The sequence below is a fragment of the Amblyomma maculatum genome, unplaced genomic scaffold (genome assembly GCF_055883805.1).
Source record: "Amblyomma maculatum isolate TAMU_Amacu unplaced genomic scaffold, ASM5588380v1 scaffold_23, whole genome shotgun sequence".
Taxonomy (NCBI): domain Eukaryota; kingdom Metazoa; phylum Arthropoda; class Arachnida; order Ixodida; family Ixodidae; genus Amblyomma; species Amblyomma maculatum.
In genome coordinates, this window is record NW_028146748.1 from 3094812 (window position 1) to 3113752 (window position 18941).

At 36.4% G+C, this 18941-nt stretch overlaps 1 protein-coding gene, 1 non-coding gene and 3 pseudogenes across 2 annotated transcripts; all 5 read right to left on the minus strand.

Moving 5' to 3' along the window:
- Window positions 1-619: 619 nt before the first annotated feature.
- Window positions 620-792, minus strand: LOC146171352 (U2 spliceosomal RNA; annotated as a pseudogene).
- Window positions 793-960: 168 nt separating this feature from the next.
- LOC146171353 (uncharacterized) lies at window positions 961-2415 on the minus strand. The gene has a single exon (XM_084586547.1). The coding sequence runs from the start codon at window positions 2236-2238 to the stop codon at window positions 961-963; it is 1278 nt and encodes a 425-aa protein (XP_084442673.1). The 5' UTR covers window positions 2239-2415.
- A 3817-nt stretch (window positions 2416-6232) lies between these two features.
- Window positions 6233-6403, minus strand: LOC146171354 (U2 spliceosomal RNA; annotated as a pseudogene).
- A 5646-nt stretch (window positions 6404-12049) lies between these two features.
- LOC146171355 (U2 spliceosomal RNA) lies at window positions 12050-12242 on the minus strand. The gene has a single exon (XR_014702921.1). It is a non-coding gene; the product is annotated as a U2 spliceosomal RNA (small nuclear RNA).
- Window positions 12243-12822: 580 nt separating this feature from the next.
- On the minus strand, window positions 12823-12993 carry LOC146171356 (U2 spliceosomal RNA; annotated as a pseudogene).
- Window positions 12994-18941: the final 5948 nt, after the last annotated feature.

Below are 18941 nucleotides of genomic sequence, written 5' to 3' on the forward strand. Positions count from 1 at the left end.
TAAAACCAACCACATTGGCTAGATAAACAATTATTACTAATTATTTATAGTTGCATAGTATACTTACTAATTATTACCACACTCTGTAAAACCAACCACATTGGCTACATAAACAATTATTAATAATTATTTACAGTTGCGTAAATAATTATTACTAATTATTGACAGTTGCGTGAATATAATTACTAATTATAACCACACTCTGTAAAACCAACCACAATTGCTAGGTAAACTATTATTACTAATTATTTACAGTTGCGTAAATATAATTACTAATTATTACCACACTGTAAAACCAACCACAATGGCTAGGTAAACTTTTATTACTAATTATTTATAGTTGCATAGTATACTTACTAATTATTACCACACTCTGTAAAACCAACCACATTGGCTACATAAACAATTATTAATAATTATTTACAGTTGCGTAAATAATTACTACACTCTGTAAAACCAACCACATAACAGTAAAAGTCGGAAAAAAAAGTCGGAAAAAAAAGTCGGGAAAAAAAAGTCGGAAAAAAAAGTCGGAAAAAAAAAGTCCAAAAATTTCTAGAACAAAACAAAGCAGTTTTTCTGTTTTTTTTCAATTGTGCCTTCTCCCCCCAAAAGGGGGAGATGCTGGGCCGGTCCCGGAAGTAGTGCAGTACCGGGTCGACCCGTGGCGGAGTTGGAGCAAGCCCCGAACACTCCGCCGCGCTACAAAAATCAGTTTAATATCATGGGTACAATTAGAACCCGTAACAGATATTAAGCTGTTAAGAACAGAGTGTTTTTCAGAAATGTTTTGTACATTTCCTAGCAGTTTTATTGCAGACACCTACTGTTGTTGTTCATTCCTTTTTAGGGGAAATCTCATCTGTAAAGTTTTATTCCTGGTGTGGGGTGAGTGTATTGTTGTGCGTGTAGGAAGTCTTTCTAACTCGAGCTGCTGAAGTCCACCGAAGTGCGAGCCCTTCAATTTGCAGCTACGTGTTTAGCATAGACTTCACGAGAAGCTGCGATGGTATCGCTCACCGCCAGCTTCTTGAAGAGACGCATGTAGCGTTTGCTACAGAGGCGCCTCATCACTTTGTCATTGTTGGGGTCCCAGGAGCCCAGGGCCCCAACAACGACTGCCTCGATGCTGACCCGCTGGAATTTCCGGAGCAGGTATTGGCGAACGGGTTCGTACTTGGCGATCTTACTCTCCCGTGCAGCATCGAAGGCGGTTTTGCGATTGTCAAAGGGACATGTGACATCGATGACAATCGCTGTTTCCCCGCGCGCCAGAACAAGATCTGGGCGGAGGTTCGTGTCACCCACGGGCCGGTTCTCATGGGTGACGGTGAATCGCTTCTCAGCGGCTGTCTTCAGCCGGTCGACGATCCTGTTGTGTCGGCTGGTGTAGGCGACGCTCTGGCGCATGCAGTGGCAGAGAACATGCGGGAGGGATTCCTTGTCTTGCCCGCATCTCCGACACCGCTGGTCAGCAGCGACATCCCACGGCCTGGCTCCGTTGAGGGGCAGCAGGTTCAGCCTCGCACGGTGCACGAAGCGCCAATCGCAGAAGCGAGTGAAGCGCCCCGTCCTCATGAAGTGGGAACTGCTACGGTCGGCTGCTACGCACTCCATCACTTTCCCCTGGTTAGGCTTTTCGTGGAGATTGTGATCTCGTGCGCGCATAGCGATGCTCCGAAGTGTCCTCACCACTTTCGTGCGCTGCTTCTGCGTGACGGTCACGTCGGCGCGAGTGATGCTGGGGCCCCCCTCTTGCATCTCCCACGTGACCGCCAGGCGCCGGGAAGCTTTGCGAGCTTCCGTCCATACAGACTGAAGCTGCGTTGCCCTAGCTCGGAAGTCTCCCTCCGTCTCCCCTGTCAGGTAGGCAGCGATGTCCTCATCCGTGGCTGGTCGGCGTAGTCTCTTCGTCGTGATGGCAGTAACGGCATGCAGCGCTAGATCTCGCACCTCTAGATCAAGAGAGGAGAGGAGCTTAAATGCATTGTCAATGCGGCAGATGTCGCTCAGCTCCGCTGCGAGGGGGATGCCGACCGAGCCCGATGCTGCACTGCCGTAGAGGTATTCATTGGCTGCGGTTCCTGGAAGATAAAGGGATTTTTTGATTAGTGGCCGCAGTGCATCGTCGAGGCGCGCCCACTCTGACTTGCCCAACACACCGCACCGCATGGAGAAATTGAGCGCTGGATATACAAATGTTTTCACAGCGTCCAATCTCTGCCAAGGGGCGAGCATTGAGCTAAGCAGGCGGCGGCCGGTGTTGATGGCCTGGTCCACAGTAGCTCTGTCCGGGAAGACGTTGAACCCTACAGGGCGGCCCAGGAACGTCTGGCTTTCAAAATCCTGGATAATTGGGATCTCAGCTCCTGCAATAAAGAAAGGGGTCAGTCTTGTACCAACCGGTGTTTTGCCGCTCAGATGAAGAGTGCGGCACTTCGCTGGGTTAAGCTGTAATCCCAGCCTAGAAGAAAGGGATTCAACAGTATTAATGCGGGCTTGAAGCATCTCCGGGTCATTGGCCAGGGGGGTGAGGTCATCGGCGTAGGCCAGGATGTTGTGCTGCCTCTCGCCTCCCTGCACAGCACGCAAAACAGGGTCAATGACAAAATTAAACAAGAGCCCGCTCAGTGGGCATCCCTGTCGAATCCCTGCAGAAATAGCGATCGGCCGTGTTGACCCTTCTTGTCCTACGATGGTGGTGGTGTTGTCCCTGTAGAGGTCAGCGACGATCGAACAGAAGTCGCTGCCGGCGCCTGCTCCACGTAGTGCGTCGAGGAGGGCGTTGTGGGCGACAGATCCAAAGGCGTTGCTGAAGTCAAGGAACGCCACGCACAGCTCCCCACCGCCACCCCTCGCTGCGTCGAGGCGCTCCTGCAGCACGAAGTTGTGCTCAAACACACCATCGTGCGGCAGGAACCCCTTTTGACAACGAGAGAGCAGCTCGTGTTCAGCGATCCATCGCTGCAGCCGAGTGGCGAGACACCCAGCATACAGCTTTGAAATCGTCGACCCGAGTGCGATGGGGCGCCAGTTCGTGACGTCCTCCACAGGTCCCTTCTTGTGGATGAGGATGGTCCGGGACTCCTTCCATGCTGGGGGCACTCTCTTGAACTTGAGGCAGGCGTTGAATGCTGCTGTCAGGAAGGCTGCTTCAGGGTCTGTTGTCTTCCAGTGCTGGTAGGTGATTCGGTCGTTGCCGGGCGCGGTGTTCTCACATTTCCTCAGCTTCGTCAGGACCTCCTCTTCGGTGAACTTGTCTAGAGGGAATTCCGTGAGGTCGCTGCTCTTGGCCTTGTTGAGAAGAAGGCTGGTGTCCACCTCCTTGGGGCCCCACGTTGCAGTGAAGTGGTCCTCGAGATCCTGTAAAGGAACCGTGCACATAGGCGACTCGCCGTCCACAATCAGGCGTACTGCTCGGCGGCGATTCCTGCGGTAAAGAGACTGGATCTGCTGAGCGTTGTCGGGGTTGGTCGGACGGCGCGGCTTACCTCCGGCCGGAGCCTTCGGCAGCTTTACCGCCTTTCCAACCTCGGTGATGGCCTCCTCCAAGATGGAAAGAAAACCATCCCAACCCTCAGCAGACGCAGGCTCACGCAGCAAACACCGGAGGCGCCTGGTGTGGTCGACGAGTATGCCCTCGCACTCCAGTTCATCAGAAAGAGAATCAGTTAGTGCTCCCTGGGTGGCAGTTGCGTCATGGTGCCCGCCGCCGTCGTCGTCTTGAAGCTGCGATGTATTGCTTTCCTCGCTGATTGTTGACAGGTGAGCCTGTTGTCCGTCGCCTACCTGCAAGGAAGGAGAATCTTGTGAATTCTCCATCTCCCTGCTGCTGTTGGGTGTGCTGCTGGCAGGCACGGGAATTCCCTGGTCATCCTGCTGGGATGGGGAGGTGGGAAAAATTAGTGCTGGTGTTGCTGCTCTCGTGGTGCTGCTCTCTGGAGGAGGAGAGATGGGGGTTAGCGTTCGTGGCTCTTCCTGGCCCGCTTCCTCCACATTGGTGTCTTGTTGAGGCGTTGCTGGTGGTGTCCTTGCGTCTTGGCTGATGTCCTCTTCTTGTGGGGGCTCTAGATCCGGTGGTCTGGCGTCCCGTGATGGTGTCCGTCTTAGTCTTCTCGTCGCCGCTAACGGTGGCACGGGACGAGGCGGTAATCCCTGCATGGCAGTCTGTTTGCGGTGCCACATGTGATGATTTTCCAGCCCTCTTTTCGATGGAAAAGAGAGCTGGCAATCACCGCACTTGTGGCTGTGCAAGTCAGTGCTGGCCACCTCTAGCTTCTCTCCAGTAAGACAGGGATGCGCTTTTGGCCGAGGACCGACCTCTCTGTGGCAGAGAGTGCAAAAATGCGTGACCTGGCTTATGCGCACCCCATGTTCACTTTCAAGATGCCGAGTCAGGGACTGCCGCCTGGACGTCCACAATACCGGGGAGTACGCGGTAGCGCATCCCTCTTCCGTACATCGGAACGTCCTCGCCAGAGGAAAGAACAGCGTAAGGCTGTTCCCATCACGGCGAGGTTGCGATCCGGGCTGTGGCGGTTCTTCATTGTTGGCCGGGCTTGGACTGGTAGACGGCGATCGGACTGGGATGCGGCTTCTGCTGGCGGTGAAGGCGCTGCTTGTCGGAGGCGATGACATCACTTCTAGCAGCGGCGGTCGTCTGGAAGAAATGGCGGGGTGTATCCGCGCGACATACTGCGATAATGGATTTCCTTCCGCAGAAGAGGTCAGCGCTGCAGCTCCAACGGGGAAAAAGACTATCCAGAAAGAACAACTAACATACACTAATAATGAGACTGAAAAACCAAAGTGCGCACAGAAAAGAAAAAAAAAAAAAAAAAAAAGAGAGAATGCTCAACACCAAAAAAAAACAAAACAATATGAGAGCCCTCACCAAGCTCGTAGCAAAGCAAGACAAAAGATGGAGCTGAACAGGAGAGAAACACCAGTAAACACCACACACAAATCACCCTCAACACAATACAAGTGAAAAAGAGCAACGCAGCAACTAATAAAAATCGTCACTCAATTACCAGGCAAACGCGGCAAAGAGCCCTCACCAAGCTCAAAAAAAAAAAAAAAAAAAAAAGGTTTAACGGGAGCGAAACATGGGAAACACCACACTTGACTGGAAAACGGCTCTTGTCAATGAAATCACATTGCAGGAACCCAATAAATCAGCACCTCAACTAAAATAAAAGGGCACACATGCAAAGAATTCGCACTAAGCTCTCAAAAAAAAAAGAAAAAAAAAAAAAACTGGTGGCAATGCAACAAAAAGTAATAAATAATAATAATTAAAGGCACAACCGGCGAGAAACAGCGGCAGATACTACATGAACAAACCACCAAGGATGGCAAAGAATTTGAACACAAACAAAAAAGTAAAAAAAAAAAAAAATAACTAGCAAAGACGTAAAAAGAAAAAAAAAGTTTAAGGGCAGAAAGCACTACATGAATAAACCGATTGCAAAGAATGTGAGCACAAACAGAACGGAGAGGTTAAAGAACAAGCAAAAAAAAAAGGAAAACTAGAAGGACAAAAAAAAACAAAAAAACTAGCAAATTAAGAAAAAAGAACACTTGAAGGACAAAAAACACTGCCAGATACTACATAAACAAGCCAACAATGGGGATAGGAAACACTAAATGAACTAGTAAAAAAAAGAGAGCTCTCACCAAGCTCTCACAGCAACCGGGAATCCAGGGACAGCAGGGGTTCCAAGAACAGCAGGTCCGGATGGTCCATTAGTCCAGGGGTCCAGGGTCAGCAGGGGGTCCAGGAACAGCAGGGGGTCCAGGGGTCCAGGATACTACTACACTTTGATCTTAGCCAAAAGGCCGAGAAGCGATAAATTGACAAGGAACTGCAGTTCGATCCCATCAAAAATGTATGCCCAAGTGGTGCCACTTATCGGTTGTTGCAGAAACAGCGTCGGTCCACCGTTTTTTGTTTGTAGCACTTGAGCTATGGTTTACCAAATCTCGACACATCCCTTGAAGGGGATTCTTAATCAAACCATTCTTTATTGCCTCAAATAATGGACTCACATGTAATGACATGCGGAAAAAGTAACCCAAGGTGTCACTGCATGCACGAGGCGCCCAACAATGCAATAAGACAGGCATTGAGAGGATTGCTGTGTTAGGCACATGGATAGCAGTGAGCTCGAATGAAAAAAGTTAGTTGGCCTCATCTTTGAGTTGTGATTGTCCTCCCCCAAAAACCGTGAGTCGCTTAGCTAGTCCCGGAAGTAGTGCAGTACCGGGTAGACCCGTGGCAGAGGTACAGCAAGCCCAGAATGCTCTGCCGCATTACAAAAAATAGTATAATGTCAGGGTTACAAATTACAACTGGCAACTGATATCAAGCTGTTAAAACAGTGTTTTCCAGAAATGTTTTGTACATTTGCAAGCAATGCTTTATTGCAGATACCTACTGCTATTAAGGCAAAAGCCTTTATTGCCTCATAGTTGTCGTTAGCAAAAGTGTCACATTTTTGCCACAGCACTTATTGGTCGCGAAGGGAAGACGTCGTGGAGGTGTCGACCAATCACAGAGCAACACCACAGTATGTGCAAATGCATAGCTTATATGTCCATATGTCAATCAATGAGCAGTTACTAATTAAAAAGGAAATAAATAAGTAAATAATTATTTATATGCTATGTCCTGGTTATTGCACTAATTACTCAATATTGGCTAGGTAAACAATTATTACTAATTATTTACAGTTGCGAAAATATAATTACTAATTATTACCACACTGTAAAACCAACCACATTGGCTAGATAAACAATTATTACTAATTATTTATAGTTGCATAGTATACTTACTAATTATTACCACACTCTGTAAAACCAACCACATTGGCTACATAAACAATTATTAATAATTATTTACAGTTGCGTAAATAATTACTACACTCTGTAAAACCAACCACATTGGCTAGGTAAACAATTATTACTAATTATTTACAGTTACGTAAATATAATTACTAATTATTACCACACTGTAAAACCAACCACAATGGCTAGGTAAACTTTTAATACTAATTATTTACATTTGCGTAAATATAATTACCAATTACTTCCACACTCTGCAAAACCAACCACAATGGCTAGGTAAACTATTACTAATTATTTACAGTTGCGAAAATATAATTACTAATTATTACCACACTGTAAAACCAACCACATTGGCTAGATAAACAATTATTACTAATTATTTATAGTTGCATAGTATACTTACTAATTATTACCACACTCTGTAAAACCAACCACATTGGCTAGATAAACAATTATTAATAATTATTTACAGTTGCGTAAATAATTACTACACTCTGTAAAACCAACCACATTGGCTAGGTAAACAATTATTACTAATTATTTACAGTTGCGTAAATATAATTACTAATTATTACCACACTGTAAAACCAACCACAATGGCTAGGTAAACTTTTAATACTAATTATTTACATTTGCGTAAATATAATTACCAATTACTTCCACACTCTGCAAAACCAACCACAATGGCTAGGTAAACTATTACTAATTATTTACAGTTGCGAAAATATAATTACTAATTATTACCACACTGTAAACCCAACCACATTGGCTAGATAAACAATTATTACTAATTATTTATAGTTGCATAGTATACTTACTAATTATTACCACACTCTGTAAAACCAACCACATTGGCTACATAAACAATTATTAATAATTATTTACAGTTGCGTAAATAATTACTACACTCTGTAAAACCAACCACATTGGCTAGGTAAACAATTATTACTAATTATTTACAGTTGCGTAAATATAATTACTAATTATTACCACACTGTAAAACCAACCACAATGGCTAGGTAAACTTTTAATACTAATTATTTACATTTGCGTAAATATAATTACCAATTACTTCCACACTCTGCAAAACCAACCACAATGGCTAGGTAAACTATTATTACTAATTATTTACAGTTGCGAAAATATAATTACTAATTATTACCACACTGTAAAACCAACCACATTGGCTAGATAAACAATTATTACTAATTATTTATAGTTGCATAGTGTACTTACTAATTATTACCACACTCTGTAAAACCAACCACATTGGCTACATAAACAATTATTAATAATTATTTACAGTCGTAAATAATTACTACACTCTTTAAAACCAACCACATTGGCTAGGTAAACAATTATTACTAATTATTGACAGTTGCGTGAATATAATTACTAATTATAACCACACTCTGTAAAACCAACCACAATTGCTAGGTAAACTGTTATTACTAATTATTTACAGTTGCGTAAATATAATTACTAATTATTACCACACTGTAAAACCAACCACAATGGCTAGGTAAACTTTTAATACTAATTATTTACATTTGCGTAAATATAATTACCAATTACTTCCACACTCTGCAAAACCAACCACAATGGCTAGGTAAACTATTACTAATTATTTACAGTTGCGAAAATATAATTACTAATTATTACCACACTGTAAAACCAACCACATTGGCTAGATAAACAATTATTACTAATTATTTATAGTTGCATAGTATACTTACTAATTATTACCACACTCTGTAAAACCAACCACATTGGCTACATAAACAATTATTAATAATTATTTACAGTTGCGTAAATAATTACTACACTTTGTAAAACCAACCACATTGGCTAGGTAAACAATTATTACTAATTATTTACAGTTGCGTAAATATAATTACTAATTATTACCACACTGTAAAACCAACCACAATGGCTAGGTAAACTTTTAATACTAATTATTTACATTTGCGTAAATATAATTACCAATTACTTCCACACTCTGCAAAACCAACCACAATGGCTAGGTAAACTATTATTACTAATTATTTACAGTTGCGAAAATATAATTACTAATTATTACCACACTGTAAAACCAACCACATTGGCTAGATAAACAATTATTACTAATTATTTATAGTTGCATAGTGTACTTACTAATTATTACCACACTCTGTAAAACCAACCACATTGGCTACATAAACAATTATTAATAATTATTTACAGTCGTAAATAATTACTACACTCTTTAAAACCAACCACATTGGCTAGGTAAACAATTATTACTAATTATTGACAGTTGCGTGAATATAATTACTAATTATAACCACACTCTGTAAAACCAACCACAATTGCTAGGTAAACTATTATTACTAATTATTTACAGTTGCGAAAATATAATTACTAATTATTACCACACTGTAAAACCAACCACATTGGCTTGATAAACAATTATTACTAATTATTTATAGTTGCATAGTGTACTTACTTATTATTACCACACTCTGTAAAACCAACCACATTGGCTACATAAACAATTATTAATAATTATTTACAGTCGTAAATAATTACTACACTCTTTAAAACCAACCACATTGCCTAGGTAAACAATTATTACTAATTATTGACAGTTGCGTGAATATAATTACTAATTATAACCACACTCTGTAAAACCAACCACAATTGCTAGGTAAACTGTTATTACTAATTATTTACAGTTGCGTAAATATAATTACTAATTATTACCACACTGTAAAACCAACCACAATGGCTAGGTAAACTTTTAATACTAATTATTTACATTTGCGTAAATATAATTACCAATTACTTCCACACTGTAAAACCAACCACAATGGCTAGGTAAACTATTATTACTAATTATTTACAGTTGCGAAAATATAATTACTAATTATTACGACACTGTAAAACCAACCACATTGGCTAGATAAACAATTATTACTAATTATTTATAGTTGCATAGTATACTTACTAATTATTACCACACTCTGTAAAACCAACCACATTGGCTACATAAACAATTATTAATAATTATTTACAGTTGCGTAAATAATTATTACTAATTATTGACAGTTGCGTGAATATAATTACTAATTATAACCACACTCTGTAAAACCAACCACAATTGCTAGGTAAACTATTATTACTAATTATTTACAGTTGCGTAAATATAATTACTAATTATTACCACACTGTAAAACCAACCACAATGGCTAGGTAAACTTTTATTACTAATTATTTATAGTTGCATAGTATACTTACTAATTATTACCACACTCTGTAAAACCAACCACATTGGCTACATAAACAATTATTAATAATTATTTACAGTTGCGTAAATAATTACTACACTCTGTAAAACCAACCACATTGGCTAGGTAAACAATTATTACTAATTATTTACAGTTGCGTAAATATAATTACTAAGTATTACCACACTGTAAAACCAACCACAATGGCTAGGTAAACTTTTAATACTAATTATTTACATTTGCGTAAATATAATTACCAATTACTTCCACACTCTGCAAAACCAACCACAATGGCTAGGTAAACTATTACTAATTATTTACAGTTGCGAAAATATAATTACTAATTATTACCACACTGTAAAACCAACCACATTGGCTAGATAAACAATTATTACTAATTATTTATAGTTGCATAGTATACTTACTAATTATTACCACACTCTGTAAAACCAACCACATTGGCTACATAAACAATTATTAATAATTATTTACAGTTGCGTAAATAATTACTACACTCTGTAAAACCAACCACATTGGCTAGGTAAACAATTATTACTAATTATTTACAGTTGCGTAAATATAATTACTAATTATTACCACACTGTAAAACCAACCACAATGGCTAGGTAAACTTTTAATACTAATTATTTACATTTGCGTAAATATAATTACCAATTACTTCCACACTCTGCAAAACCAACCACAATGGCTAGGTAAACTATTATTACTAATTATTTACAGTTGCGAAAATATAATTACTAATTATTACCACACTGTAAAACCAACCACATTGGCTAGATAAACAATTATTACTAATTATTTATAGTTGCATAGTGTACTTACTAATTATTACCACACTCTGTAAAACCAACCACATTGGCTACATAAACAATTATTAATAATTATTTACAGTCGTAAATAATTACTACACTCTTTAAAACCAACCACATTGGCTAGGTAAACAATTATTACTAATTATTGACAGTTGCGTGAATATAATTACTAATTATAACCACACTCTGTAAAACCAACCACAATTGCTAGGTAAACTGTTATTACTAATTATTTACAGTTGCGTAAATATAATTACTAATTATTACCACACTGTAAAACCAACCACAATGGCTAGGTAAACTTTTAATACTAATTATTTACATTTGCGTAAATATAATTACCAATTACTTCCACACTGTAAAACCAACCACAATGGCTAGGTAAACTATTATTACTAATTATTTACAGTTGCGAAAATATAATTACTAATTATTACCACACTGTAAAACCAACCACATTGGCTAGATAAACAATTATTACTAATTATTTATAGTTGCATAGTATACTTACTAATTATTACCACACTCTGTAAAACCAACCACATTGGCTACATAAACAATTATTAATAATTATTTACAGTTGCGTAAATAATTATTACTAATTATTGACAGTTGCGTGAATATAATTACTAATTATAACCACACTCTGTAAAACCAACCACAATTGCTAGGTAAACTATTATTACTAATTATTTACAGTTGCGTAAATATAATTACTAATTATTACCACACTGTAAAACCAACCACAATGGCTAGGTAAACTTTTATTACTAATTATTTATAGTTGCATAGTATACTTACTAATTATTACCACACTCTGTAAAACCAACCACATTGGCTACATAAACAATTATTAATAATTATTTACAGTTGCCTAAATAATTACTACACTCTGTAAAACCAACCACATAACAGTAAAAGTCGGAAAAAAAAGTCGGAAAAAAAAGTCGGAAAAAAAAGTCGGAAAAAAAAGTCGGAAAAAAAAGTCGGAAAAAAAAGTCGGAAAAAAAAGTCGGAAAAAAAAAGTCCAAAAATTTCTAGAACAAAACAAAGCAGTTTTTCTGTTTTTTTTCAATTGTGCCTTCTCCCCCCAAAAGGGGGAGATGCTGGGCCGGTCCCGGAAGTAGTGCAGTACCGGGTCGACCCGTGGCGGAGTTGGAGCAAGCCCCGAACACTCCGCCGCGCTACAAAAATCAGTTTAATATCATGGGTACAATTAGAACCCGTAACAGATATTAAGCTGTTAAGAACAGAGATGGCTTTCGACAATGCTTGGGACATTGGAACAAGAAAATGGTCATGGGTTCCCCTAGAGCGGGAACATCCATAGGGGGGGGGATCTCCAGGTTTACCAAGTCTTCGGAATGTCAATGCAAATGGGAGACCAATTGCAGTGGCATACAAAAGACCCGGCCGCACAAGAGATCAGCCGATCGGGCAGTGTCGTGACGGTGGCATGTACACTTTGATCTTAGCCAAAAGGCCGAGAAGCGATAAATTGACAAGGAACTGCAGTTCGATCCCATCAAAAATGTATGCCCAAGTGGTGCCACTTATCGGTTGTTGCAGAAACAGCGTCGGTCCACCGTTTTTTGTTTGTAGCACTTGAGCTATGGTTTACCAAATCTCGACACATCCCTTGAAGGGGATTCTTAATCAAACCATTCTTTATTGCCTCAAATAATGGACTCACATGTAATGACATGCGGAAAAAGTAACCCAAGGTGTCACTGCATGCACGAGGCGCCCAACAATGCAATAAGACAGGCATTGAGAGGATTGCTGTGTTAGGCACATGGATAGCAGTGAGCTCGAATGAAAAAAGTTAGTTGGCCTCATCTTTGAGTTGTGATTGTCCTCCCCCAAAAACCGTGAGTCGCTTAGCTAGTCCCGGAAGTAGTGCAGTACCGGGTAGACCCGTGGCAGAGGTACAGCAAGCCCAGAATGCTCTGCCGCATTACAAAAAATAGTATAATGTCAGGGTTACAAATTACAACTGGCAACTGATATCAAGCTGTTAAAACAGTGTTTTCCAGAAATGTTTTGTACATTTGCAAGCAATGCTTTATTGCAGATACCTACTGCTATTAAGGCAAAAGCCTTTATTGCCTCATAGTTGTCGTTAGCAAAAGTGTCACATTTTTGCCACAGCACTTATTGGTCGCGAAGGGAAGACGTCGTGGAGGTGTCGACCAATCACAGAGCAACACCACAGTATGTGCAAATGCATAGCTTATATGTCCATATGTCAATCAATGAGCAGTTACTAATTAAAAAGGAAATAAATAAGTAAATAATTATTTATATGCTATGTCCTGGTTATTGCACTAATTACTCAATATTGGCTAGGTAAACAATTATTACTAATTATTTACAGTTGCGAAAATATAATTACTAATTATTACCACACTGTAAAACCAACCACATTGGCTAGATAAACAATTATTACTAATTATTTATAGTTGCATAGTATACTTACTAATTATTACCACACTCTGTAAAACCAACCACATTGGCTACATAAACAATTATTAATAATTATTTACAGTTGCGTAAATAATTACTACACTCTGTAAAACCAACCACATTGGCTAGGTAAACAATTATTACTAATTATTTACAGTTACGTAAATATAATTACTAATTATTACCACACTGTAAAACCAACCACAATGGCTAGGTAAACTTTTAATACTAATTATTTACATTTGCGTAAATATAATTACCAATTACTTCCACACTCTGCAAAACCAACCACAATGGCTAGGTAAACTATTACTAATTATTTACAGTTGCGAAAATATAATTACTAATTATTACCACACTGTAAAACCAACCACATTGGCTAGATAAACAATTATTACTAATTATTTATAGTTGCATAGTATACTTACTAATTATTACCACACTCTGTAAAACCAACCACATTGGCTAGATAAACAATTATTAATAATTATTTACAGTTGCGTAAATAATTACTACACTCTGTAAAACCAACCACATTGGCTAGGTAAACAATTATTACTAATTATTTACAGTTGCGTAAATATAATTACTAATTATTACCACACTGTAAAACCAACCACAATGGCTAGGTAAACTTTTAATACTAATTATTTACATTTGCGTAAATATAATTACCAATTACTTCCACACTCTGCAAAACCAACCACAATGGCTAGGTAAACTATTACTAATTATTTACAGTTGCGAAAATATAATTACTAATTATTACCACACTGTAAACCCAACCACATTGGCTAGATAAACAATTATTACTAATTATTTATAGTTGCATAGTATACTTACTAATTATTACCACACTCTGTAAAACCAACCACATTGGCTACATAAACAATTATTAATAATTATTTACAGTTGCGTAAATAATTACTACACTCTGTAAAACCAACCACATTGGCTAGGTAAACAATTATTACTAATTATTTACAGTTGCGTAAATATAATTACTAATTATTACCACACTGTAAAACCAACCACAATGGCTAGGTAAACTTTTAATACTAATTATTTACATTTGCGTAAATATAATTACCAATTACTTCCACACTCTGCAAAACCAACCACAATGGCTAGGTAAACTATTATTACTAATTATTTACAGTTGCGAAAATATAATTACTAATTATTACCACACTGTAAAACCAACCACATTGGCTAGATAAACAATTATTACTAATTATTTATAGTTGCATAGTGTACTTACTAATTATTACCACACTCTGTAAAACCAACCACATTGGCTACATAAACAATTATTAATAATTATTTACAGTCGTAAATAATTACTACACTCTTTAAAACCAACCACATTGGCTAGGTAAACAATTATTACTAATTATTGACAGTTGCGTGAATATAATTACTAATTATAACCACACTCTGTAAAACCAACCACAATTGCTAGGTAAACTGTTATTACTAATTATTTACAGTTGCGTAAATATAATTACTAATTATTACCACACTGTAAAACCAACCACAATGGCTAGGTAAACTTTTAATACTAATTATTTACATTTGCGTAAATATAATTACCAATTACTTCCACACTCTGCAAAACCAACCACAATGGCTAGGTAAACTATTACTAATTATTTACAGTTGCGAAAATATAATTACTAATTATTACCACACTGTAAAACCAACCACATTGGCTAGATAAACAATTATTACTAATTATTTATAGTTGCATAGTATACTTACTAATTATTACCACACTCTGTAAAACCAACCACATTGGCTACATAAACAATTATTAATAATTATTTACAGTTGCGTAAATAATTACTACACTTTGTAAAACCAACCACATTGGCTAGGTAAACAATTATTACTAATTATTTACAGTTGCGTAAATATAATTACTAATTATTACCACACTGTAAAACCAACCACAATGGCTAGGTAAACTTTTAATACTAATTATTTACATTTGCGTAAATATAATTACCAATTACTTCCACACTCTGCAAAACCAACCACAATGGCTAGGTAAACTATTATTACTAATTATTTACAGTTGCGAAAATATAATTACTAATTATTACCACACTGTAAAACCAACCACATTGGCTAGATAAACAATTATTACTAATTATTTATAGTTGCATAGTGTACTTACTAATTATTACCACACTCTGTAAAACCAACCACATTGGCTACATAAACAATTATTAATAATTATTTACAGTCGTAAATAATTACTACACTCTTTAAAACCAACCACATTGGCTAGGTAAACAATTATTACTAATTATTGACAGTTGCGTGAATATAATTACTAATTATAACCACACTCTGTAAAACCAACCACAATTGCTAGGTAAACTATTATTACTAATTATTTACAGTTGCGAAAATATAATTACTAATTATTACCACACTGTAAAACCAACCACATTGGCTTGATAAACAATTATTACTAATTATTTATAGTTGCATAGTGTACTTACTTATTATTACCACACTCTGTAAAACCAACCACATTGGCTACATAAACAATTATTAATAATTATTTACAGTCGTAAATAATTACTACACTCTTTAAAACCAACCACATTGCCTAGGTAAACAATTATTACTAATTATTGACAGTTGCGTGAATATAATTACTAATTATAACCACACTCTGTAAAACCAACCACAATTGCTAGGTAAACTGTTATTACTAATTATTTACAGTTGCGTAAATATAATTACTAATTATTACCACACTGTAAAACCAACCACAATGGCTAGGTAAACTTTTAATACTAATTATTTACATTTGCGTAAATATAATTACCAATTACTTCCACACTGTAAAACCAACCACAATGGCTAGGTAAACTATTATTACTAATTATTTACAGTTGCGAAAATATAATTACTAATTATTACGACACTGTAAAACCAACCACATTGGCTAGATAAACAATTATTACTAATTATTTATAGTTGCATAGTATACTTACTAATTATTACCACACTCTGTAAAACCAACCACATTGGCTACATAAACAATTATTAATAATTATTTACAGTTGCGTAAATAATTATTACTAATTATTGACAGTTGCGTGAATATAATTACTAATTATAACCACACTCTGTAAAACCAACCACAATTGCTAGGTAAACTATTATTACTAATTATTTACAGTTGCGTAAATATAATTACTAATTATTACCACACTGTAAAACCAACCACAATGGCTAGGTAAACTTTTATTACTAATTATTTATAGTTGCATAGTATACTTACTAATTATTACCACACTCTGTAAAACCAACCACATTGGCTACATAAACAATTATTAATAATTATTTACAGTTGCGTAAATAATTACTACACTCTGTAAAACCAACCACATTGGCTAGGTAAACAATTATTACTAATTATTTACAGTTGCGTAAATATAATTACTAAGTATTACCACACTGTAAAACCAACCACAATGGCTAGGTAAACTTTTAATACTAATTATTTACATTTGCGTAAATATAATTACCAATTACTTCCACACTCTGCAAAACCAACCACAATGGCTAGGTAAACTATTACTAATTATTTACAGTTGCGAAAATATAATTACTAATTATTACCACACTGTAAAACCAACCACATTGGCTAGATAAACAATTATTACTAATTATTTATAGTTGCATAGTATACTTACTAATTATTACCACACTCTGTAAAACCAACCACATTGGCTACATAAACAATTATTAATAATTATTTACAGTTGCGTAAATAATTACTACACTCTGTAAAACCAACCACATTGGCTAGGTAAACAATTATTACTAATTATTTACAGTTGCGTAAATATAATTACTAATTATTACCACACTGTAAAACCAACCACAATGGCTAGGTAAACTTTTAATACTAATTATTTACATTTGCGTAAATATAATTACCAATTACTTCCACACTCTGCAAAACCAACCACAATGGCTAGGTAAACTATTATTACTAATTATTTACAGTTGCGAAAATATAATTACTAATTATTACCACACTGTAAAACCAACCACATTGGCTAGATAAACAATTATTACTAATTATTTATAGTTGCATAGTGTACTTACTAATTATTACCACACTCTGTAAAACCAACCACATTGGCTACATAAACAATTATTAATAATTATTTACAGTCGTAAATAATTACTACACTCTTTAAAACCAACCACATTGGCTAGGTAAACAATTATTACTAATTATTGACAGTTGCGTGAATATAATTACTAATTATAACCACACTCTGTAAAACCAACCACAATTGCTAGGTAAACTGTTATTACTAATTATTTACAGTTGCGTAAATATAATTACTAATTATTACCACACTGTAAAACCAACCACAATGGCTAGGTAAACTTTTAATACTAATTATTTACATTTGCGTAAATATAATTACCAATTACTTCCACACTGTAAAACCAACCACAATGGCTAGGTAAACTATTATTACTAATTATTTACAGTTGCGAAAATATAATTACTAATTATTACCACACTGTAAAACCAACCACATTGGCTAGATAAACAATTATTACTAATTATTTATAGTTGCATAGTATACTTACTAATTATTACCACACTCTGTAAAACCAACCACATTGGCTACATAAACAATTATTAATAATTATTTACAGTTGCGTAAATAATTATTACTAATTATTGACAGTTGCGTGAATATAATTACTAATTATAACCACACTCTGTAAAACCAACCACAATTGCTAGGTAAACTATTATTACTAATTATTTACAGTTGCGTAAATATAATTACTAATTATTACCACACTGTAAAACCAACCACAATGGCTAGGTAAACTTTTATTACTAATTATTTATAGTTGCATAGTATACTTACTAATTATTACCACACTCTGTAAAACCAACCACATTGGCTACATAAACAATTATTAATAATTATTTACAGTTGCGTAAATAATTACTACACTCTGTAAAACCAACCACATTGGCTAGGTAAACAATTATTACTAATTATTTACAGTTACGTAAATATAATTACTAATTATTACCACACTGTAAAACCAACCACAATGGCTAGGTAAACTTTTAATACTAATTATTTACATTTGCGTAAATATAATTACCAATTACTTCCACACTCTGCAAAACCAACCACAATGGCTAGGTAAACTATTACTAATTATTTACAGTTGCGAAAATATAATTACTAATTATTACCACACTGTAAAACCAACCACATTGGCTAGATAAACAATTATTACTAATTATTTATAGTTGCATAGTATACTTACTAATTATTACCACACTCTGTAAAACCAACCACATTGGCTACATAAACAATTATTAATAATTATTTACAGTTGCGTAAATAATTACTACACTCTGTAAAACCAACCACATTGGCTAGGTAAACAATTATTACTAATTATTTACAGTTGCGTAAATATAATTACTAATTATTACCACACTGTAAAACCA

Coding starts and splice junctions, on each gene's coding strand:
- LOC146171353 (XM_084586547.1), bottom strand. CDS start 2,238: ATGCTCGCCCCTTGGCAGAGATTGGACGCTGTGAAAACATTTGTATAT.